General features: G+C 34.2%; 5 protein-coding genes, 1 non-coding gene and 1 pseudogene across 15 annotated transcripts; 6 read left to right on the forward strand and 1 right to left on the reverse strand.

Moving 5' to 3' along the window:
* The first annotated feature begins 196 nt into the window (after positions 1-196).
* Positions 197-4,186, forward strand: LOC105647596 (sugar transporter ERD6-like 5). 3 transcript variants are annotated; one of them, XM_037640166.2, is made up of 18 exons: positions 197-577; positions 810-872; positions 1,016-1,105; positions 1,202-1,261; positions 1,528-1,593; positions 1,675-1,740; positions 1,819-1,894; positions 1,990-2,054; positions 2,293-2,385; positions 2,487-2,570; positions 2,654-2,738; positions 2,836-2,879; positions 2,961-3,023; positions 3,108-3,167; positions 3,364-3,417; positions 3,540-3,599; positions 3,696-3,810; positions 3,912-4,186. In XM_037640166.2, the coding sequence occupies exons 1-18, from the start codon at positions 413-415 to the stop codon at positions 4,028-4,030; spliced, it is 1,428 nt and encodes a 475-aa protein (XP_037496094.2). In that variant the 5' UTR covers positions 197-412; the 3' UTR covers positions 4,031-4,186. The 3 variants fall into 3 exon arrangements, with proteins under 3 accessions (XP_037496094.2, XP_089573860.1, XP_089573861.1); XM_089717734.1 differs by having other exon boundaries at positions 2,038-2,054; XM_089717735.1 differs by lacking the exon at positions 197-577 and adding an exon at positions 637-689.
* A 900-nt stretch (positions 4,187-5,086) lies between these two features.
* LOC149498639 (sugar transporter ERD6-like 5) lies at positions 5,087-9,025 on the forward strand. Of its 6 annotated transcripts, none has more exons than XM_089717728.1 (18): positions 5,090-5,315; positions 5,954-6,016; positions 6,109-6,198; positions 6,292-6,351; positions 6,453-6,518; positions 6,623-6,688; positions 6,786-6,861; positions 6,957-7,021; positions 7,198-7,290; positions 7,381-7,461; positions 7,543-7,627; positions 7,716-7,759; positions 7,849-7,911; positions 8,002-8,061; positions 8,159-8,212; positions 8,419-8,478; positions 8,575-8,689; positions 8,770-9,025. In XM_089717728.1, the coding sequence occupies exons 1-18, from the start codon at positions 5,139-5,141 to the stop codon at positions 8,892-8,894; spliced, it is 1,443 nt and encodes a 480-aa protein (XP_089573854.1). In that variant the 5' UTR covers positions 5,090-5,138; the 3' UTR covers positions 8,895-9,025. The 6 variants fall into 6 exon arrangements, 5 of the variants coding, with proteins under 5 accessions (XP_089573854.1, XP_089573857.1, XP_089573855.1 ...); XM_089717731.1 differs by lacking the exon at positions 5,090-5,315 and adding an exon at positions 5,384-5,500; XM_089717729.1 differs by lacking the exon at positions 5,090-5,315 and adding an exon at positions 5,570-5,743.
* A 99-nt stretch (positions 9,026-9,124) lies between these two features.
* On the forward strand, positions 9,125-13,065 carry LOC149498640 (sugar transporter ERD6-like 5; annotated as a pseudogene). The gene is made up of 18 exons (XR_016319397.1): positions 9,125-9,608; positions 9,773-9,835; positions 10,051-10,140; positions 10,240-10,299; positions 10,453-10,518; positions 10,638-10,703; positions 10,794-10,869; positions 10,953-11,017; positions 11,208-11,300; positions 11,418-11,498; positions 11,581-11,665; positions 11,754-11,797; positions 11,871-11,933; positions 12,018-12,077; positions 12,189-12,242; positions 12,546-12,605; positions 12,713-12,827; positions 12,911-13,065. The product of XR_016319397.1 is annotated as a sugar transporter ERD6-like 5 (transcript).
* Positions 13,066-13,855: 790 nt separating this feature from the next.
* Positions 13,856-17,843, forward strand: LOC105647595 (sugar transporter ERD6-like 5). 2 transcript variants are annotated; one of them, XM_012233739.4, is made up of 18 exons: positions 13,856-14,183; positions 14,501-14,563; positions 14,852-14,941; positions 15,046-15,105; positions 15,319-15,384; positions 15,469-15,534; positions 15,613-15,688; positions 15,774-15,838; positions 16,104-16,196; positions 16,345-16,425; positions 16,518-16,602; positions 16,675-16,718; positions 16,801-16,863; positions 16,953-17,012; positions 17,097-17,150; positions 17,230-17,289; positions 17,369-17,483; positions 17,567-17,843. In XM_012233739.4, exons 1-18 carry the CDS (start codon positions 13,998-14,000, stop codon positions 17,695-17,697), a joined length of 1,458 nt encoding a protein of 485 aa, XP_012089129.3. In that variant the 5' UTR covers positions 13,856-13,997; the 3' UTR covers positions 17,698-17,843. The 2 variants fall into 2 exon arrangements, with proteins under 2 accessions (XP_012089129.3, XP_089573853.1); XM_089717727.1 differs by lacking the exon at positions 14,501-14,563.
* Positions 17,844-18,653: 810 nt separating this feature from the next.
* Positions 18,654-19,777, forward strand: LOC149498641 (inactive Serine/Threonine-kinase, putative (DUF679)). Its single transcript, XM_089718346.1, is given in 2 exon segments — positions 18,654-19,436; positions 19,439-19,777. Coding segments are annotated over 2 exon segments (681 nt in total). The 5' UTR covers positions 18,654-18,922; the 3' UTR covers positions 19,606-19,777.
* Positions 19,778-21,501: 1,724 nt separating this feature from the next.
* Positions 21,502-23,267, forward strand: LOC105647594 (FANTASTIC four-like protein (DUF3049)). Its single transcript, XM_012233738.2, has one exon. The coding sequence runs from the start codon at positions 21,803-21,805 to the stop codon at positions 22,670-22,672; it is 870 nt and encodes a 289-aa protein (XP_012089128.1). The 5' UTR covers positions 21,502-21,802; the 3' UTR covers positions 22,673-23,267.
* Positions 23,268-23,420: 153 nt separating this feature from the next.
* Positions 23,421-23,502, reverse strand: TRNAS-UGA (transfer RNA serine (anticodon UGA)). Its single transcript has one exon. It is a non-coding gene; the product is annotated as a tRNA-Ser (tRNA).
* Between the last annotated feature and the right edge of the window lie 20 nt (positions 23,503-23,522).

Genomic DNA, 23,522 nt, shown 5'->3' on the forward strand with positions numbered 1-23,522 from the left:
TATATTAAGAATAATTAATTAAAATATTAAACCTTAAGATATATCTATAATAAGTACATGCACGTGAAAGTAAAGTACTTCGTAAGATGAAAATAACATTTCTGTTTTTCTTTTTGGTTGGATAGTAGCACAGCCACAGATGTCCGTATCATAAATTGACTTTAAAATAAATAAATAATGAAGTTAAAACTCTGCGGTGGAGTAGCTTGTTCTTTTCTTTATATAAAAAGTATGGAATAAACCACAATATACTCCCTAATAAACTTGAATTTGAGATTGAGGGAAAAATGATAATCAAAAATTTTGTTTGCTGAAGATTTAACTTCAGTAGCAGCTGAGCGTAAGTTACCTGGAAGATCCACTACCCAATATCACATTCTCATCCTCTGTTGGCACTGAGTAGCACCTTACTATGGATGAAGAAGGAGCAATATCAAGGTCACTACTTTCCGGAAAAAGGCTCAATGGGGTTGGTCAAAATAGTGCAGCAACAAGCGAGAATTCATCGCCTTTCACGTTTATGCTTATTTTCAGCTCCTTGATAATTGTCTGTGGTTATTACATTCTTGGAAATACTGTTAAGTAACTTCCTTTTTATTTTTTCTCAATTTTAATGATGTTTAAACTCAGAACTCTTCACCTGAAATTTAAAGTTAAAACATGGATGATGTTGATTAAGGTCTGAGAGTGTGAGTATTAACGTACTGTGGTTAAGTATTTTACCTCAAAATTGGAAATTTACACACGTCTAATAAATTCCATAGCTCGGAAGGAATAATTTTTTTTTTTTTTCCCTTGATTTCTTGTAGATGGGATACACATCACCTGCTGAATCTGGAATTCTGGACGAACTGGGGCTTTCATTGCCTGCAGTAAATATTAATATTTTATTTCTATTAATTCATGAAAATATGCTTTGTGTTAATTTAGTTCAATGAGTCAACTCAAATTGATGATTCTCATTGATGAAATTGTTCAACAGCCTTTACTTTCAGTTCTATTTTCTTCTTTTCAGTATTCCCTTTTTGGTTCAGCAACAACCATTGGGGGAATAGTAGGTGCATCAATATGTGGGAAGGTAGCAGACTTTGCTGGTCGGAGAGGTGTAAGTTACTAAAGTCTTTTTCCTTATCCAATTTTCCTTCAACTTTAATAATCTAACCCATCTAGCCTTTTGTTTTTTATCGAACATTTAAAACAGGCAATTTGGGTGTCTGATACATTCTGCATTATAGGTTGGCTTGCAATAGCATTATCAAAGGTATTGCTCGTCTTCTTTGAGGTTTCATGCATTATCTAAGTATTGGTCTTAAAAGTATGTTAATTAATATAAAAGCACTTACAAGTTCTAATTCACAGCAAAATAAATTAGATTAAGTCCTCATGTGGCAAACTAAAGAATTTATCATGATTCATAAATAATCAAATAATTCAATTTACAAGTTATGACAGTTTTTGCTGCTCAGTTTTTATTTTATTTTATTTATTTATTTATGGCTTTTAAAGCATAGTGTTAAATCTTCACAGGGTGCCCAGTCTCTTGTTCTTGGAAGAATATTAATGGGAGTTGGAGTTGGAATTCTTGCTTATGTGGTTAGTAAAATAACATATGGAGCTGACACTCCATAAAACAAGTTCTATCACTGATGGATGTATTCTGTCTGCATTCTGTAGGTACCTATTTATATTGCGGAAATTACTCCAAAGAATTCTAGAGGAGCATTTGTGTCTCTTATCACGGTAAATCTAAGTCATTCAGAGTATGAACTTTGGTTTAATTTTGTTTTGTTTCTCAATCTTTGTCTTTGTCCACTGCAGATAATGGCAAGTTGTGGCATATCAATTACATATATCATTGGTTCTGTCTGTCACTGGCGCATCTTGGCTCTAGTTGGTAATGCAATTTCACTTATTTTTCTCTCTAAAAATTTTGTTCTAATCAAATTTGAAGGTAGGTCCATGATGTTCAGTTTATTGGTTTGAACCTAGGTATTATTCCATGTCTAATACAGTTTCTCGGCGCATTCTTCATTCCAGAGTCTCCGAGATGGCTGGTGAGTCCGAACCAAACTTATGTTGGCAGATGTTGTAAAAAAATTGTTTGTATCAGGAATCTGTAAGCAGAAATGGCAAATTGTCCAAAGCAATTGAAAAATTGCGGAAACTTTGTAGGTTTACTAAATGTGAAATGTCAAATATTTTGTCCTGATTTTATTTAGGACGTGGATTCACTGAAGATAAATCTTTGTAGTAGCCATTGAGGTGCTTATTAATGACTAAAATTTTCTGCAGGCAAAAGTTGATCGAATACAAGATATGGCGGTTGCTCTCAAATGCCTTAGGGGAAACAATGCTGATGTTTCCCATGAAGCAGATGAAATCACTGTAATGTTTTTGCTCAATATCTATGCACAAGCCAATAGTAATTCAATGCAAATAGAAGAATATTTCAACTTAAGGTTTTCCTTTTTGAAAAAATCTGACAGCACTATATACAAAGTTATCTTAATGACAAAGCAGAAGATGGAATTAAGGAACTGTTCCAGAAAAAATATGCCCGTGCAGTTATGGTGAGACTAATGAATTAGTGGCCAATTGTTTGCCCCTTTTGCATCATTTGTTCAATGCATTGTTTAACATAAAGTTGGATTAGATCGGAGTTGGGTTGATGGCATTGCTACAATTTGGAGGGTTCAATGGCTATACACTTTATCTGAGTTCTATTTTGGAGTCAGCTGGTAATTTTGTGGGTTGACAAGGATACTTCATATAACAATTGAACTCATGGGACTCTCATACAGAAATATGTAAACTTGATATTGTGGTGCATTGCAGGTATCTCCAGTAGTGTTGGGTCTTTAGCAGCAAGTATAATACAGGTTTGTGTCTTTTTAAGTGTACTAGAAAGTGGCACTCTTCTTGGGGCGTATATCATTTCTGCTTTGCCTTTTTTGTTACAGATTGTGATGAACTTTTGCACCTTGTTCTCAATTGATAAATTTGGAAGACAGCCACTCCTAGTGGTCAGTAAAATTCTAAACCTCCAAAGTCTGAGATTGATGTTATTGATATTGAGAGAAAACCCTAAATATCTGTTCTGTTTTCAGGTTTCTTCAACAGGAATGTGCTTTGGTTCATTCCTTACAGGACTTTCCTTCCTGTTGCAGGTTAAATTATTTGACTCGTCTTTTTTTGACTGGGTCTTCCCTGTACTGTTTTTTTGGGTTAATTAAGCTCTAACTGATCTTCAAACTCACATTATCACAGCCTTACAGACAATTCCAATATTACTAAGCTAAAACTCATTGGTTACTGGGTCTTTCTTTGGATCCTTGATATTGTTCATATAAATTTTGTTTGCAGGCCAGTAATGTAGGGAAGGAAATCACTCCTGTTATGGCACTTATAGGAATATTGGTAATGCAACTTGACCCAAAACATATTGATTCTCTTCACTGAGGTTACAAGCCTTTGTGCTTCTTTCAGTAATTATAATATTATATGAAGAGTAAATCTAAATTTTTTGATTCTGCAATCAGGTATTCATAGCATTTTTTGCAATAGGTGTGGGAGGAATACCCTGGATTATGGTGGCAGAGGTAGAGAATGATTTTTCTGCTTGGTTTAATCATAATCAGTTGCTAACAGATTACAAATATAAGTAGATTAAATGAAAATCTGGCTTTCTGTGTCAGATTTTTCCTGTAAACATAAAGAGTTCAGCAGGAAGTTTAGTGAATGTGGTGAGTTCAGTTGGGTCATTTACTGTAGCATATACCTTCAACTTTCTGTTCCAATGGAGCTCATCAGGTAAATACCTATCTTCACTTCATTCTTTGCTAGTATGGCTTTTGCTTAATTAAGCTTTATATGCTACAAACCATAAGGCATTTGTTGTAACATTATTTCAGGAGTGTTTTTCATATATGCAATCATTTCTGGTTTTGGAGTTGTATTTGTTGGGAAACTGGTACCAGAGACTAAAGGAAGAACACTTGAAGAGATCCAAGCATCAATAGTTACCAAATAGATGGACTCTACTATTAATATTTTTGTACAATAATTTAGCTACTGAAATATTAAATTCTTTTTTGTTTCTAATATGATGTATAAAACGCAAAGCATCACATGGAAACTTCAAAATAGTTAAAAAAATAATAATAAAAAATAAAACTCGTTTCTAATATGATGCAAATGTTGTATGCACCTACATTTCCTTTAAAACTACTAATTTATTAATTGATGAAAGGTATATGAGAAATCAAATCAGTATATAATTAATTAAATCAATCTTTCTATGCCTAAATAGTTTTCAACAAAGGTAAAATAAATTCCAGCTAAACGTCAGCTACTCCTTGTAGCTTTCTTTGAAATACAAGCATTAGTGCCAGAGACTAACAAGTAGGATGTTCGAAAAATTACAAGCATCTACTACCCACTTCCTCCAATGAGGAAACTGTAATAACATTTAATTGTATCACCAACAGTACATTATTAGAATTGCCAAAAAGAAAAAAATTAAAGAAAAAAGAAAAGTTTTGATTTTGTTCATGATATATTTCTGATGTCAGTTAAACTGCAGCCTTCAATACTTAATCTAATATTGATTAGTGACATCAGTAACTATTAGATTAATTTTCTGTAATATATTTTCTTACATTACACATTTTACTGATTCAAAACATTTAAAACCCAGTTCAGAAAAAACATCTGAAGAAACATGGATTTGCAAGAATGGAAGAAACCAAGAAAGCTTTCTTAGTCAAGCCAAACCTCCTTCTCTTGCATATCCATGTATTATTAATCTGACTGCAATAATTCATAGATAAATGCCTAATCTTGTGCACATTTTTCTTACAATATATTAGTCAAGCCGACCGTAACAAGAAACTATCAAACCTTCAGTTGCTCGTTTCCCAGCTGAAAGTCAGCTAAATTAATTAATCTTAATTAGTAGTTTATCATTAATTGTTAAAATAAACTGCTGAACACATGAAGCTGGTGTGCATATTTTCATGGAATCAAATACTTATCCGTCGGTCATACACCAAGTATCATAATATAAAAATAAAATTGATGTATCACTCAAATCTACTGAAGTTTTTTGTATTTGCTTTCTTGTTCACGAAAATAAAGAAATGGAGAGAGCAAATATGGAAGAAGATTTCCTCCCAACCTCTACACTTATTCTTGTAGAAGAAGGTAAACCCATCAATGGCTCCTTACCAATTATAAAAAGTGAACCTTCAGTCACTCCTGCTGTTGTCTTCAGTACAATAGTCGCCATCAGCGGTTCTTTTGGTTCGGGCTGTGCTGTAAGTGCTCTGTGCATATATTTATAGCATAGTCATTCCTTTTTGATACATTGATTGCCTTGTACTTTATCAAATAACACTCCTCCTTACCAACAATCCCCATAAGAGTTCTTCCAGAACACAAGTTCGATTCCGGGAAGCGCGTTACCAAAAACCTTTATGCTCTAAATAATCCACCTCAACAGGTTTTTGAAAACACTAAATAATGTACTCATATTAGAAAATTATTTCTCTCAACAAAAGCATCAGTTGTTCTAAGTATATAAACTCATCTTTAAAAAAACAAAATGACAAAAAACATGGACAATGAATTGAAAGATTTTGATTGGTCCTTCTAAAAAAAAGGAAAGATTTTGATTGATGAATTTTATGAAATGCAAAAATTTTGCTCCATTTTAACCAAACCGAAAGAGGGATTAGTAATTAGTGTAATTCTTCAAATCCCTATGTTTAAATATATCTAACCAAAACTATTCCACTTTCTTAGCATGATTTTCTTGTTGACTATCCAAAAAGCAGGCTAGCAATTTCTTTGTTTTACAAGTTATGTACATAATCAACCAATAGTGTGATGATATATCTAACTAGTGCCTAGTTAGCATACCATTTGATTATGATTTTATGATTTGTTTTTGCAGTCAGGGTATTCATCCCCTGCAGAATCTGGAATCATGGAAGACCTGGGCTTGTCTGTAGCAGCAGTAAGCATTAATCTTTTCACAGCAATCTAACAAGTTTCACTTCCATGTTTACCGTTTAGTTAATCTTCTGATTGGAAAATTTCAATCTGCAGTATTCCTTTTTTGGTTCTGTAATTACAATTGGAGGGATCATAGGTTCACTAGTAAATGGAAAAATGGCAGATCTCATTGGTCGAAGATTTGTAGGTTCCTTTTTTTCTCTTTTTTTCATTACTTCAATTACAAACCCAAATTTTTATTACTTCTCAGTTGAACTAATTACCTTTATCTTGCAGGCTATGTGGGTATCTGAATTTTTCTTCATTACTGGGTGGTTCGCTATAGCATTTGCACAGGTTTGCTCCCTTTTCCTTCTTCACCGGAAAGGATATGGTGTGAAAGTTTTTACTTTTTTTCCCTCCTGCAATGAACTGCACTTTCAACTGCTTGTTAAAAGGCTCCTTGGTTGCTGGATCTTGGAAGACTTTTATTGGGAATTGGAATAGGAATTATCGCGTATGTGGTAATGGTCTATTATCTTTAGATTTATTGTTAATTTGTTTTATGAATTCCCCCCATTAATCTTTCATGTTTATTCACAACGTTTAAATTCTTCTGTGCAATCAGGTACCAGTATATATTGCAGAGATAACACCTAAGAATGTGCGTGGAGGATTTACAAGTGCTAACCAGGTAATACATATGCATCACCGTGATTTAACTAAACCATTGCTTAGTTTTTTATCTATCAACTCATTCTTATTGCAACTATTTTTTTACAAGTGTACAGTTCATGTTATGCTGTGGCTTTTCACTAGCATATTTCATAGGAACTGTTGTGTCCTGGCGTACTTTGGCTCTCAGTTGTAAGATCTTCTGGTCCTCAATTTCCAATGATAATTGGTTTTTTGCCTTAAAAATGTAATGAAGATGACTAACCCTGATTTGGATGGATTTCAAGGTGCTGTTCCATCTGCTTTGCATATTCTAGGTATATTCTTCATTCCAGAGTCTCCAAGATGGTTGGTAAGTCCTAGAAATTTCTATTCAAATTCTGTGGTATGTGAAACAAAAGTTCAAGAATCATTTTTTCGCTGATTACACCTGCATACTCCTCTATTGCTTTGTAATGCAATAATGCAGCAATAATGTGGTCAACATTCATTGTATTGTTTTACCTAAAAGTATATAGACATCTACAGGCGAAAGTTGGTCGAGAAAGAGAATTAGAAGCGAGTCTGCTGCGCCTAAGAGGAAAGAATGCTGATATTTCACTAGAAGCTACAAACATTAGAGTAAAACTTCTGACTTCGAACACCTTTTCTTTCTTTCCTAATGGATAAACAGAATAAGAAATGAGATTCACTTTAATTCTATTGTCGTAGGACTATACCGAGACATTTCAAGGGCACTCAGAAACTAGACTTTTAGATTTGTTCCAGCAAAGATATGCTCTTGCTCTCACTGTAAGCCTTAAAAAAAATCTTGAAGTTTGGAAGAACTACTTCTTTGTCATGAATTATCTGATATTTCGTGGTCTATTTTAGGTTGGAGTTGGGATAATGCTGTTTCAACAACTTGGAGGGACCAATGCAATTGCATACTATGCCAGCTCCATTTTTGAAAAAGCCGGTAAATTCAAGGCTGAGAGTGTCCCGTCATATATTCAACCATATATAAAATTTGAAAAATTATAAAATAAAACTGTGGTTGATGACAGATTTTTCAAGTAATGTTGGGCTGATATCAATGGCCATTGTTCAGGTATGTGCTACTTCGATTATGCGGGCAGAGGCAGGATTCTGTTTCATCGCTTTCTCATTTTTATCTATGCTACCTTTTTTCTTTTGCAGATTCCTTCTGTTGGTGCCACTATAATCTTAACAGATAGAGCTGGAAGGCGGCCACTTCTGTTGGTTAGAATGTCATATAGTTTGTTCTTATATTTGCCTTGCAGTTTACAAGTCAATAGGTACTGAGATTTGAGAGTCCTTTAAATCTTGCAGGTTTCTGCCTCTGGTATGTGCTTAAGTTGTTTCCTTGTGGGACTAGCATTCTGCCTGCAGGTTTGCTAACAAATAAAATTAGATACTTGATATTATTATTTAGGTTTCACTTGCCAACATAAATAGTCATTTTGTAATGTTGTCCTCTTTTAAGCAGGACTTCAACAAGGGACAGGGGATCACTGGAATTCTAGTGTACATTGGTATCCTGGTAATAAATGCTCAATCAACTAGTCTGAATGTAGGGATCTAAGGACTTGACATGCTCAACTGTGAGCTTACTTTTCTATAACATTTAAAACTTTACGCACCTGAACCAATCGCTAGTGAAAGATCTACTGAAATCCAGAATTTTTTTGAAAATTCTACTTTGAGCTTGAATGGATTAATTCATTTGATATTGCCACTTATTAACAGGGATTCAGTATAGCTTACTCAGTAGGCATGGCTGGAATACCTTTTGTTATAATGTCTGAGGTATATTAGTATATTATAAAACTCTGCATATATATTGATACAAATGCAAAAATAACAAGCAGCAGCTTCATACTTGGTCTAAAATTTCCATTTCAGATATTCCCAATAAACGTAAAGGGTACAGCTGGAAGTTTGGTGACAATAGTGAACTGGGCAAGCTCCTGGATTGTTTCATATGCTTTCAATTTTTTGATGGAATGGAGTTCTGCTGGTACCTAATTCTTCTCTTTGATGTCACAGTAATGGTTTTATATTTGATGCTGAGAGATTTTTGTGGGGAAATGATGACAGGAACATTTTTTATATTCTCGGGCATTTGCGCTTCAGCTGTTGTGTTCATTGCAAAGGTAGTGCCAGAGACTAAGGGTAGGATGTTGGAAGAACTACAAGCATCTATTACCCACTTTCTTCAGTGAAGAGATTAAAGAACCCATTTACTGTAATTGTACTTGTGAGTTCAGTTGTATCACCAACAGTATACTATTTGACGCCCTTGAATTGCCAAAAATAATAAAAAAAAGGAAAAGTTTTGATCTTGTTCACGATATCTTTGATCTTTCTGTTGTCAGTTAACTGCAGCCTTTAAAAACCACAAACAGACATTGTCGCTTTCTTTCATTTTTCCTTGTTCCATAAAAATGAAGGAAAAAAAAAAAGAGAATCTCCTTTACTGTCGCAAAACAGAACTACAAATTGTTTCAAGAACAACTCCGGCCTCCAGATCAAGGAACGAGATGGTGATAAGCAAGACACGCCAATTATTCAACCGCATGAAATATATTAGGAATAATTTTAAATATATTTCAACTCAATAATGAAATGGATGGTGAATCAATTAAGAATTAGAAAGTTAAAAGGTAATTTCCACCCAGCGAAAGTCGTCTCTTTATCCAACCACCATCGTCCACTTCCCTTCCCTGTCCGAGTTCCAGTTTTACTGACTTTTCAGAAAGGTAACCATGCAAGAAAGAGAAGACTCGCTTCTACTTCAAAGAACTGCTCTTCGTGAAGTGAAGACCAATATCAAAGGCATTCACGATCCCCTTTCAAAGAAGGATTGTTTGGCCACTGCTGCTGTGGTTCTAAGCACCATGGTTGCCATTTGTGGTTCTTTTGCTACCGGCTGTGCTGTAAGTGCTATAAATAAAGATTCGCATTTTTATCTCCTTCGGTAATTATTCGTAATGGATAATTAGAAAACTTGAGCTTTGACCCTTCAGATTATATTCACTGTTTCTTTCTGTTGAATTAGCCAGTATTTTTGTGATTTCTTTTTATTATTATTGTTGAACAGACGGGTTATTCGTCACCTGCGCAGTCTGGAATCATGGAAGATCTGGGCATGTCTGCGGCTGATGTGAGCACTAGTTTTTTCCCTTTTTGATTCTTCTTGTTGCTAAAAGCAAGAACCATTAACTGTTATATTAGTGAAAATATTTGTAATTAATTGAGTTGCCCAACTTCATTTCCTAAAACTATGATTTCTGTAAATGATTTGTTGAAAAAGGTGCCAACTTTTTAACTTATTTGCCAGTGAATCTCTTCATGTGTGGTTTAAAATTCATTCTGCAGTACTCCATTTTTGGTTCTGTCGTTACAATTGGAGGAGTGATTGGTGCATTAGTAAATGGAACTATGGCAGATCTCATTGGTAGAAGACATGTGAGATGTTCTGTTAATATCTATTGTTGCAGAGTAAAATTTGAATTGCACAGTCACCTTATCTACTAGACTCGATGAATTGTTAGCTTTCTGATGCAGACAATGTGGGTCTCTGAAATTTTCTTCATCATCGGCTGGCTTGCAATAGCATCTGCACAGGTTTTTGCTCCTTTTTCCCATTTCCTATGCAAAGATGAAAACCTTTGCTTCAAATTTCATTTCATGCTTTACTTATAAAGCATGGTTTTAAAAAAGTCTAAAAAGTTTTCAGACTGTGATAATTACGCATTTAATGTCAATGCTTGTTTAAAGGACGCTTGGTTGCTGGATGTTGGAAGGCTTTTAATGGGAATTGGAATTGGGATTACTCTTTATGTGGTAAGTATGCTAACTTTGCAATTATATATTAAGCTATTTGTGCAATTTTCTTACCTAGCAAACATTTTTGCATGCATTCATGCTTTTTCTTTATTACAACAAACTTGCATTTTTCATAGGTACCAGTGTACATCGCAGAAATAACACCTAAAGATCTTCGTGGGCGATTTACAGCTGCTAACCAGGTAAAAAGTACACCACCACCATTGATTGAATTGAACCATTATATTTCATTGACTCATTCTTTTTGCCTCTATATTTTGCCAAGTGAGCAGTTCATGACAAGTTGTGGACTTTCTCTAATGTATTTTATTGGGACTGTTGTTTCCTGGCGTACCTTAGCTCTAATTGGTAAGATCTTGTTGTCCCTCTTATTGAACTGATTCTCATATCCAAAATTATGGAAATCACTTACTTTTGGTTGATGTCTTAAGGGGTTCTTCCATGTGTATTGCAAGCTATAGGAATTTTCTTCATTCCAGAGTCTCCTAGATGGTTGGTGAGTGAGTCTTTTTCTTCTTCTATGATGAAAATTGGGGGAAAAAAAATGCTATAGTAAAAAGTCTAGTCCACTAATGAAGGAAAAAAATTACCATAAAAGAGTTGTGCTGTATCTTTTTCTTCTCCTTGTCCAAAGATATAGGGAACATTCATCATATTGCTTTGCTAAAGCGTACAAAAATCTACAGGCAAAAGTTGGTCGAGAAAAATGCTTAGAAGTGACCCTGCAAAGCCTCAGGGGAAAGAATACTGATATTTCTCAAGAAGCAGCTAATATTAGTGTACACTTCCTCCTTCATGCTCAATGATAACAAAATTATTTGTTTCCCGCTTTTAACTGATGTTTAAGTATGATTGCTGCAAAATCTGAATTTAGATGAACTTCCATTTTTGTTCAGGACTATACTAAGACCTTTGAAGGGCTTTCAGAATCTAAGATTTTAGATTTATTCCAATTGAGATATGCTCATTCTCTTATTGTGAGTCTTGCAGCAAATTCTAATTTAAGGCAAAACTCTTCAGGACTAATCTAAAATTCTATGGATTGTCTACTTTGTTCAGGTTGGCATTGGAATACTACTATTTCAACAATTTGGAGGGATCAATGCAATTGCATATTATGGCAGCTCCATTTTCAAAAAAGCGGGTAAATTAAAGGCTTTGAGAATTTCATTGTGTAAGTTACTGATATATAAAAATTAAAAAATTGTTGATATTTGTCTAGTTGATGACAGATTTTTCCATTAATGTTGGGCTAATATCAATGGCTATCATCCAGGTAAGCACTGTTTAACTAGCGGTGAGAGATTCTGCTTAATGCATTTCTCATTGGACAAGGCTTTCTTTTGCAGATTCCAGCTACAGCTGCATCGGTACTATTAATAGATAAATCTGGAAGGAAGCCACTTCTCATGGTTAGAATGCAACAAATCTAAGTTACAATTTTATGATGTAGTTGATCAACCAATAGGTAGTGAAAACCCTTTTCATGTTTGCAGGTTTCTGCCTCTGGCATGGGCATAAGTTGCTTTCTTATAGGAATGGCATTTTGCTTGCAGGTTTGTCAACAAAATGGCTTGTGATATTCCAGCATTTCTTCTTAAACTTCTTATTTTTCACGCTTTTATATGGCAAATCTCTGAAAGTCTAAAGTTAATATTTCATGACAGGACCTCCACAAAGCGAAAGAAATCACTCCCTTGTTGGTTTATATTGGCATATTGGTAATCATTAATCGATCATATGCAATTGAAAAGAAATTTTACCCTCATTCTGAAGCTCTTAACATATTTATGTTTCGTCATAAGACAACTTCAGCAAATTTTTGCGTGATATTCTGAAAACTCAAAGCAATTCAATTCCTTTGATCAAAATTACTAGTATGGTTTCTGTTTAAAATTTTCACTGCATTTTCAACTCAAATTCAATCTTGCAAGAAGTGGACACTGTCCCTGTAACATGATTGAAAAAAAATGTTCTTTTAGGCTGCTCTTCAATGGAATTGTATATCCTCTGACATGTTACAGGGATATAGCGTAGCAGTATCAATAGGCATGGCTGGATTACCATGGGTTATTATTTCTGAGGTATGATTAATGTCTATTTCTGGTTTGAAATGCATTCATATTAACTCGGCATATAAAGTGGAAAGATACGGAAACTTAATGGCTTAGATTAACATTTTTTATCCCAGATATTCCCTATAAACATCAAGGGTACAGCTGGAAGCTTGGCTACATTAATCAAATGGATATGCTCCTGGATTGTTACATATACTTTCAATTTTATGATGGAATGGAGCTCAGCAGGTACTTCATTTCGTCTGTCAAACATCTTCTTTTCTTCTTGCTATGCCCTTTGATAGTTAACAGATGTTATGATAAATTGACAGGAACTTTTTTCATACTCTTTGCACTCTGCGGATCTGCTGTTCTGTTCATTGCGAAGGTGGTGCCGGAAACCAAGGGACGAATGCTAGAAGAATTACAAGCATCGATTATTCACACAAGTGCTTGAGAGATTAATGTGAAGTTAACAAGAAAATAAAAACTCATTTTCTTCATATACCTACAAGTACTTAGTAGTATAATGGAAGGAAATACTATCCAGCAATTCGAGTGGTGATTATATTTGAGGTTAATGTATAATGTCTGTGGAACCTGAATGTACATCATTCTGCAAATGGAAAATGGCGTGTATTTATATATATATATATATATATATATATATAGGATTTCACTCGTTGAACGGTGCAAGATTTCCTTCACAAAATTTATGCAGGATGTTTTCTTGCTAAATTTGTACCAAGGCAGAAAGTGACGATGTGCTGAAAGAAAGACTACAAGTAGTAGGCAGTATCCATTTTTCTTTAATAAAAAAAAGATAATTGCTATATGGTCCCTAGACTTTTGCAAATACACAATTAAGGACCTTAATTTTTAAAATCACACTATTTTGTCCTTATATTATAATTTCATTATATTAGATCCAATTATTAGTTTTTCTATGAAATGTCAAAAATAATTTTAAAAATAATTACCATATAGTCCATAAAGTTTGGTGAAGTATATCAATAAAACCTCAATTTTCACAATTTTACACTACAAGTTCTTATACAGGAATTATCTCTAAAGGTATCTACTTAAATGAAAGTTAACTATTGAAGCTTTTAGGGAACAAAATTATCTAATTAATATAATTTTAGAAATTATGTTCTTATTTGTGTATTTCACAAAAATCTAAGTACTATATAGTAATTACCCTAAAAAAACCAGCTCCAAGTGGGTCCCTTATCTACCCCAACTCTATTCTCCTTGTCTTTGTCGTCTTTGTGGCCTTTGTTGTCTTTGCCGTAATAACTCCAAATTGAACAGGCGAGAGCTGGAAGCTCTCTCTCTAACACTTTTTGTCTTGAACTTTTACAACAACTTCATAGTGTTTCTTTCTTCAGTTTCGTGGTAACTAATTCTAATCAAGATATGGGTAAGGAAAGTATAGAAGAAGGAGATACATCGAGTCATCTGCTTCTCAAAGATAGACATCAGATACGTGGAGGAGATCATGGTGGTGTTGCAGGTGGGCAGAGTGGAGGTTCTTCAGTAATAGCTACTGTGGTGGTGACTACTCTTATCGCTGTTTCTGGTTCATATGTTTTTGGGTCAGCTGTAAGTACTCTGAATAACACTAAACTTCATTTTTCTAATTAAGACTATAGCAAGTAATGTAGTAATTTTTGGTCAACTCGTGTCACCAGTTCAAGTCTGGTTCCTGACACATGATAAATTTGTGTAAAAAGATTATGCCCTGTTTGATATGATAATTATGTGGGACTTGAAGTCTTCTCTGGTCAATTTTTGTGTGGAATTAACCTCCACGCCAACTTTCTAACTAATGCTTCCAAAATCCCCCAAACGCAAAAGCTTCCATCTTTTCTTTAATGGTGACTTTCTAGACCGAACTAAAATGGTGTATTTGTATACAGATAGGATATTCATCACCCACTCAGTCTGGAATAATGGACGACCTTGGTCTCTCTGTTGCGGAGGTAGGCAGTGAAAGAATAACAAGTAGCAGAAATTAAGTCTGGAATTTTCAGTTTTGCATGTTTTGTCTTTTATTCCTTATCTATTTTAAAGGATTGGCACCTTAGCTTAATGATATATATTGGATTGGATTAGATTATATGCGTAGTTGGAGTTTGTGAACTCACTACATTCTTTTCCGTTAGAAAATTTCACATCCTTCATGCAAAATTACTTGTTCTGCTGTCTGAGGAGATTGAAGTGGAAATTTATATTGTTCTTTTCTTTTTCAATTTAATTTCATTTTGCAGTACTCACTTTTCGGTTCTATATTGACAATTGGAGCAATGGTAGGTGCAATAATGAGTGGGAGAATAGCAGATTACATTGGTCGAAGGGGTGTAAGTCTCCTTTTTTTACTACCATTATCATTATCCATACTGTGAAGTTCCACATCAAACTCCTCTATTTTTTGCCTTTTTTTTTTTTTTTTTTTTTGAACCAGATAATGGGATTTTCCGAAATATTCTGTATCATAGGATGGCTTGCAATAGCATTCTCAAAGGTTCTCTTCCCTTCTCTCCTTTTCTGACCAAAATTTTGTAAATTTGCTGATTCTCCTGGATGTTTTACAAGTAGAATGAATAATTCTTTGAGGCTTTCATTTCTCTCCATGCCTTTTTAGAAAGAAAATGAATCATAGATTGGCCTGGAGACACCCATTTAAGTAATAGGATATTGGAATTCATTATTATTGTCTTTGAATTCATTACTCAAGGCTTCTTGGTGGCTCGATGTTGGAAGAATGTTGGTAGGATATGGGATGGGGCTTCTTTCTTATGTGGTAAGTATTTTGCAAGTACTGCAGTAATCATGTGATTACTCATTCACATGTGGTCGTTAATCCCTTAGTTCCATTAATGTAAAGGTACCTGTATTTATAGCTGAAATTACACCCAAGAATCTACGAGGAGGATTCACAACAGTTCATCAGGTAATTATATAGCATAATTGGTAAGCAGGGTATATGCTTTGTCGATAAGACTAATTAGTATTACCACTGATTCTGCAGTTGATGATATGTTGTGGTGTTTCAGTAACATATCTTATTGGAGCTTTTGTGTCCTGGCGGATTTTGGCGCTGGTTGGTAATATTTCTGTCTCCTTGTGTGGTGTTTCAATGTAATGCAAAAGGTAATTCCATAATACATGGTTTGTCGTGGTTTGATTTAGGAACTATTCCATGTCTTGTTCAACTTCTTGGGCTATTCTTCATCCCAGAATCTCCTAGATGGTTGGTGAGAATTGTCATTATCTATATGTATTTCAATTTTGGCACTAAAAGAATAAAAGAATAGTTAAGTTTTATTTTTTGTTGGTCCAAGGAACTTTTAGAAATATGTTACAACTCTCGTGCTAAAACATAAAACATGAAAAATGAAAATCAAACGTGCTATGGGTATGCCTGTGAAACTTAGATAGAAGGTTATCATTTATTGTGTGCATATGAATGTTGTCAAGAGTGGAAAGATTGTGGTGTTAAATGTTAAATAATTCTGACAGGCAAAAAATGGACGATGGAAAGAGTGCGAACTTGCTCTGCAGCATCTTAGGGGGGAGAATGCTGATATTTCTGATGAAGCAGCTGAGATTAGAGTAGGTTTTTAACTTTATTTATACATGAATTGTTTGAATCTTTTAGTTTCCATTCAATCTATCCTTTTCTTTTCAAACACTTAATGTTCAAAAGAGAGTTAAATCTCTTGCACACCTTGTGTTTTGTTCTTCATTATATTGTTTATAGGATTACACGGAGACTCTTCAACGACATTCTGAGGGTGGCATATTTGAATTGTTCCAGTGGAAATATGCTCATTCACTCATTGTGAGCTCTTTAATTAATCCTAAATAGCATTGTACTCATGTATTGTTAGGTTTTGGAAATGTTACTTATATTAAAATTGAAATTCTGTTAAGGTTGGAGTTGGCCTGATGGTGCTGCAACAATTTGGAGGGGTCAATGGCATTGCATTTTATGCAAGTTCTATATTTGTAGCAGCTGGTATGTGAAGATATTTCATTGTCGACGTGGTCAATGAATTAGAAAGATGATGAATCCCTAATTGTATGGCAGGTTTTTCTGGTAGTGTTGGGACTATTGCTATGGTGGTTGTCCAGGTAAATGCCTCTTACCATTGTACAAGTGTTGCAATCTGCTTAATGCTTTTCTAAGATAAACATCGGAACTGATTTTCTGCAGATTCCAATGACAGCACTGGGAGTAATCTTGATGGATATATCTGGGAGAAGACCACTTCTAATGGTAAGCACATGTAGAATTGGAAATTGCCCCAAATTTGTGAAGTAATATTGGAATAAAAAATGCATGCTGAAGTCTACAATTCTTTACAGATCTCTGCTGCTGGAACATGCTTGGGTTGCTTTCTTGCAGCATTGTCATTTTTGTTGCAGGTTCTCAAAACAGGACACTCATCGCTTGCCTTACTTCTTTGCCCCTTATTTTTTTGTGTAAACTAAAAAGCTTGGACTTTGCAGGACCTTCATAAATGGACGGCATTCTCCCCATTTTTGGCACTTGTTGGTGTACTGGTAATTTTAGTATAACTTCAAAGTCAACAAAAGTCCAATTGTTTCTGATATGTGCTAATATGTGTAATGTCGTGATCAGATATACACTGGATCATTCTCATTAGGTATGGGAGGAATCCCTTGGGTTATAATGTCTGAGGTAGGTTAACTAACCAAGGCTTGACTTCTGCAAGTTTTAATTTTCAGTTATTGAAGCCTGAAAATGGTTTCAATTTCAGGTTTTCCCTATAAACATGAAGGGCCCAGCTGGAAGTCTTGTGACACTTGTTAGTTGGTTAGGTTCTTGGATTATCTCCTATGCTTTCAACTTTCTAATGGATTGGAGTTCAACAGGTAATTATTCACATGCGAGTTTACTCTTTCGATCTTGAAGCTATTTGGGTAAAATCTAAGCTTTTTTAAAATTTTGATCTCAGGAACATTCTTCATATTCTCAAGTATATGTGGCCTAACGGTTCTGTTTGTCGCAAAGCTGGTGCCGGAGACTAAGGGACGCACATTGGAAGAAATACAAGCGTCCTTGAATCCGTTTGCAGCAAAGGCTTGAGTTTAGTATTTCAGGCAAATTTAGGACAAGAAACATATTTGGTGCTGTGTAAGCTGGACCAACTCAACTAGTTGCACCACTTAATTTGCAGCCTGTGTTATAAACTTATAATGACAGAATACTAAAATAAACATTCAATTTGCCGACGGGATTGGTCTGAGTGGAAATGATTCAGCTTTTTAAATAAAAGGTCAAGAGTCCGATTATTGTAAATAGAGAAAATCTCCACCAAAAGTACTTTCCTTTATGGGCTCGGCGCTGGTAGAATTAAACTTTGCTTAATGGGCTAGGAACATGTGTGGTATAAACTAATAAATAAATAAATAAATTTAGACTCAATACGTAATAAGAAAATAATAATATATAGTTATGCATGGATGGAATGCATGTAAATTTGAGTAAATTCATCCTAGCAAAAATCTAACTAGTTCTTTTGAGGCATGCCTTTCTTTCTGGGTCTGGGTCAGGTAGAATTGGGCAGCTAGCAAGTTTATCGTGTCTAAGAATCTATAATCAAAGCTAAGACAGCAACTACTCCACCATTTCTGGTAAGTTGTTCTTGTTGTATAGATACAACATAAGATGATCAATGAAATAAGTTCACGTGGATATTGTATCCTACTGATTATCAAGAAATTATATTTGATAAGATAGAATCGATTAAAGAAAAATTCTAGCACCATTCACGGGAAAGTCGTGAGGAGTTGATTAGTTCTGCATCAGATTCTTGTCATTGTAGTGCTGTTATTATAGAATGTTAGACATGGTAACTGGTTCACCATAAAAACAGAATTATAGAACAACGAATTTGGTTCTTTCCTTTTTTAGCTATACTGTTTATAATAAGGAGGAATAAAGTTGACCTGAGAACAAACGAGAGCATGTGATTTCAAAATCAAGAACTGGTTAACCGTCATAGGATACTAATACAGTATATAGCCTTCCATGTTCAGTCGTTATCTCAACTTGCGTAACTTATTGTGACTGCTCAGGAGGTCAATTCCTGTAATGCATGCAGCCCTCACTATCTTCTACCTTATACTGGCCAATATACCTCACGTTACTCACATCACCATGCATGCACACTCACGGTCCTGCCCCACTCCAACTTGCCTATAAAAATTAATTAACCACGACCAATACCATCTTATATGCAAATTAAACAAACCCACCAAATAACAATTTCAAAAAAGTCAAATAGCAGCATCACAATTCCTGGATAAGAATGCCAAAAACAGGCATTAAAGGTGCAGGAGCTGCTGCAGCCAATCTAGCCAACTTATAAGCAACAGGAACCGTTCTTTTATTTGTAGCCTTGGTGCCTTCCTTCTCTACTAATGGCGAGTGTATTATAGCCAACAAGTACCTTACATTAGCTATTATTGTTTGTTGTTCTTTAGCTTGCTTTTTGTCTTCTTTCACTGATAGCTTCATTGGCAAAGATAATAAGCTTTACTATGGAATTGCCACCTTTAATGGATTTTACGTATTCAATGCTTGTGATTATAGTGATGGTAATGGACAAGAAGAACTAATTGGTTCTGGTGAAGAAAAGAATTACAGAATAAATCTTATAGACTTTGTGCATGCTTTTGCATCACTGACTGTTTTCTTGGTATTTGCTCTCTATAGCTCTGATGTGCAAGGCTGTTTGTTTCCTAAGGCAGGACCTAATGAGAAGAAACTAATTATGAATTTGCCATTAGGAGCTGGGCTTCTGAGTAGCTTCTTATTCATGATATTCCTACTAGGCGTAGAGTAATTGGTCATGGGAACATAGCACCTCAGAATTTCGAGAACAATGCAGAGGGTAGTTCCAAGCAGGGTGGACTCATCGCAGAGAATAGTTCTACCCGATTTTTAAAGTCTGCCTCCGCTCCTAGTTCTGACTTCCACGGTAAAGTTTAAGTCTGTAGGTTAAGAGGTTTCCTTCTATATATGACTCTTATCCGTACAAGAAGTACTTGTATATATATATATATATAAGCTTTAAGTTAAGCATCTCAGTTGTAAATGATCATTCAATCAGCTTGAAGCATGTATTTGCTTGACTTGAAAAGGAAGTTATAAATTAGTTGCTTGCCATATAATAAATAAAAATGCTATCGCTCTTTAAGATTCGAAATAATCTAAAAGTCGATATCATAAAAGAAAATAGAAAATCATCATAAAAGAAAATAGAAAATCATCTCGATGGAATGCACATAATTGAGAATATACAAATTACAATTTAAAGAAAATTAATTAGTTTAAATTCAAAAAGAATATGAGTATAAGAATTCCTAGCTATTCCATCAAATCTGGTATCTCAATCCAAGTTGCAAAGCATCTTTTTATTGCTTGGCAGAATAAATCAAAACCACTATATATCAAGATCTCCTTAATTATATATATATGTATAAACCAAACCGTCAAATGATTAACAAGTAGTCGTTCTGCAGTTTGGTAGATTCGTTAATTCCCTTATAATAAATAAATAAATAAATAAAAGCTGCATTGGACTTTGACTAGGTCCTGAGTACTGAGAACCAATCATATATTCATATGTTGGTGATGCAAAAAATGCAAGGAACTGAGGATGTAATAAACTCAGAATATATATATATATATATAGCGCCACAAAAAAATAAAAAAATAAATGAAAATATCCATCCTCTTATGCAAGTTGAAGTTCCCTCTTCTTGTTTTTCCAACTCAAAGTTTGTCTTGCTTCTAGTTGATATTTAAATATAATATAATGCCTGTTTAAAAATCTTAAATGATAGATATAAAAAGTTATAAAAAATAATTATTATTTTTTAGTATTTAGGGAATATGTGTTTTAATTTGGTTAATTATAATTATTTTTATTTTCTTAATTTTTATATAATTATCTTAAAGGACGCTTGTAATTATATGGAGATGGTAACCATTCCCTCCATATTATAAAGATAGATTTATTTACCTTTTTATTTATTTCAAATTATAATCTTATTTTCTTTTTCAACAGATAATAATTTTTGCAATTTCTTATTTTATCCACATTTAATATACATTTTATCAATAAATAAATTATTATTACAATTAATCAAATTAAAAATAGAAGTGAGGAGGGTTGGCAATCTTTGTCTAATTGAAGGCCACTGCATGTCTGCATCTTATCCTGTTGTTCTTACTCTCTCACAACTTCCAAGGACCTCTTTCTCACCCTAAACCCTAAATCATTTCCAAAATAATACTCCATTTTTGTAAAATATTCATACTGAAATTTTTAAAATTTAGTTTATCGATTATTTTTCTTATTTTTAATTACATTATTTTTTTTTTTAATTGATTATCTTTTAATTATTCATTATATAGATTATGAACACAAAAATTTATATAAATACAAATGTTGCTTTCTAAGAACTAAAATACAAAATTAAGAGAGCGAGAGGGAGAGGAAGGTAAGTGCGAGTTTTCAAATACATGATAGGGATGTTTATTTAATATATATGCACAAAATGTGAGCCTAATTATTTTTCTGAAAATGGAAAGTGTACGGTGGACAGAGAAAAGCATACTAATTATGAAATTAAATTTATAAAAAATATTTTTTTATAATTATAAAAATCAATCGGACTATACCTGATTTATATATATATTTATTATAAATTTTTCTATGCTTGCAGTAAGCAAGATGGCGTTTAAGTAATTTTTCTGATAATGCTAAAGTTGAGTTACCAGATAAAAGATAAAATAAACATGAGATAAATATGAATGAAAATAAAGTGGAATATATATATATATATATATATATATATATATATATATAATTAAAAATTAAAAAAAAAAAAGAAAAAGAAGGGAAATGTAAGCGAAGTATTAGGCAATCATACGTGGGACCCGGCACCGTTTCCTCTATCAGTACAGCTAATATTTCAGCACCTTTTGTCACGCTGGCAATCTCTATACCATAGCATGCCTCAATTAAATCCTCACCTTCTCTCTCGCTTTCTCCCTATCTTTGGTTTGAGGATCTTATTATTTCTAATTTAATACTCTTTTTCTCCTTTATCTCTCCCCTTTCAGACATACATTTTTCATTTTCCAACCAAGAACCTTTCCTCTTTTTTTTTTCTATTTTATGCTTCACTGTATGATGAGCTTTTGCAAGAAAAGTGTTCACTCTTTTTTGGGTCTCACAATACCCACGGATTCTAATGATCATACTAATACTACTGTTGTTCAAGAAAAGCCTTCCAAATGTCTTTTAACTAATACTAATGGTGGATTAGGGTTAATCTCTGCCACTGGTGATTTTTGTAAAACACCCAATATTCTTGAATCTGCTACTGTCAAGTCTTCCTCACCGCCGATCAAGAAAGATCCCGGTGGGATTGGATTTCTTGATGATGTTGGTGGTGGTGTTAATGGTTTGATGTCTTGCACTGAAAGTTTAGGATTTGAAAGTTGCGATGAAAGAAGAGTTGATGATGAGATTGACGAGTTATTATCAGCGAGAACCGATAAGGTTAAATGGAGAAAGATTGGAGAAAGAAGAAGAGAGGTAAAGAAATTTCCACCTCCTATTTCTTCTTTAAATCATAATGGCCAACCGTGTTTCTTTCTCCGCCCGGTGAGAAAAGATGGCAGGCTCGAGTTAACGGAGGTTAGGATTGATAGGCCGGAAATTTTACGTGCTCACAGGGAAGATGGACGGTTGAGATTGCATCTTATCAGAGACGATGAAGATTTAGAGGATATTAATGAAGAAAAACAACCAGTTCAAGAACAAGAAGAAGAAGAAGAAGAGGAGGAGGTTCAAGAAGAAGAAGAAGAAGAAGAGGAGGAGGAGGAGAGAGAAGGTGACGAATGGAGGTTTCCGGTGAACGGAGAGGGACTTAGGAGGTGTCATGAGGTAGCGACACAACCTCATCATCATCATCATCATCATCATAATCATCACAACCATAATTTGCATGTGTGGAGACAGCACTGCGTAACGACAAGTTAAAGAAAGAAAAAAAAAAAGGTCTCACGTGAGGTGTCAAAAAGATACAAAAGAAAAGGGAACGGAGGTTAAGGTTTGTCTGTATTTTCGTTTTTCATTTTTGGATTTTGCAGTAGATATTTATCATTTGCCAGTACTGCAAGTGCAAAGCACCAGCTGAATCAATTTCTCGAGAGAATCAAGATCAAGAATAGTTTGATTGGTATTTGGTAACGGTGATGATGATTGATGTATGGATGATTGATCATAATGGTGGGACAATGGACATTATTATTCTTAGAATTTGACAGAAATTGAAGGGCCTGCATGTATAAATGTCGGGTTTTGGGCAACAGTAACACACAGACATACAGAGTGAGTGTGAGAGTGAGAGAGTTTTCCAAAATTTAGAAGTTTGGGTGATATGGATATGGGAAATAGGAGGATTAGTAGTTTTGGTGTTCATAATAATTGGGAAATGTCAAACCAAATAAAAAAAATTGCATCTCTGTGGGAATTGATTTCTGTATATCTAGTGATTAATTTTGTACTTCTCAGTTCTCACCAAAAAAAAAAAAAAGGAAGAATAATGATATGTGCTTACGTACTGCTTGTGCAATTTTTTTTGTCCAGTATATATGATTATCTTATGACTAAAGAAATCATCAGCCGCAAAGAAAGAGTATTGGAAAGGGAATCCTCATAATTATTAGTTAATTTGAAGTGACAAGCTCTGGGGCTGAGGACAGCTGCAAATTAAAATAAAATTAATCGTCGACAGCAGGGTTCGAACCTGCGCGGGCGAAGCCCAACAGATTTCAAGTCTGTCTCCTTAACCACTCGGACATATCGACATTTGAGAGTTTTATTTTTC

The sequence above is a fragment of the Jatropha curcas genome, chromosome 2 (assembly GCF_041381405.1).
Source record: "Jatropha curcas cultivar XTBG-Jc1 chromosome 2, XTBG_Jcur_1.0, whole genome shotgun sequence".
Lineage (NCBI taxonomy): Eukaryota > Viridiplantae > Streptophyta > Magnoliopsida > Malpighiales > Euphorbiaceae > Jatropha > Jatropha curcas.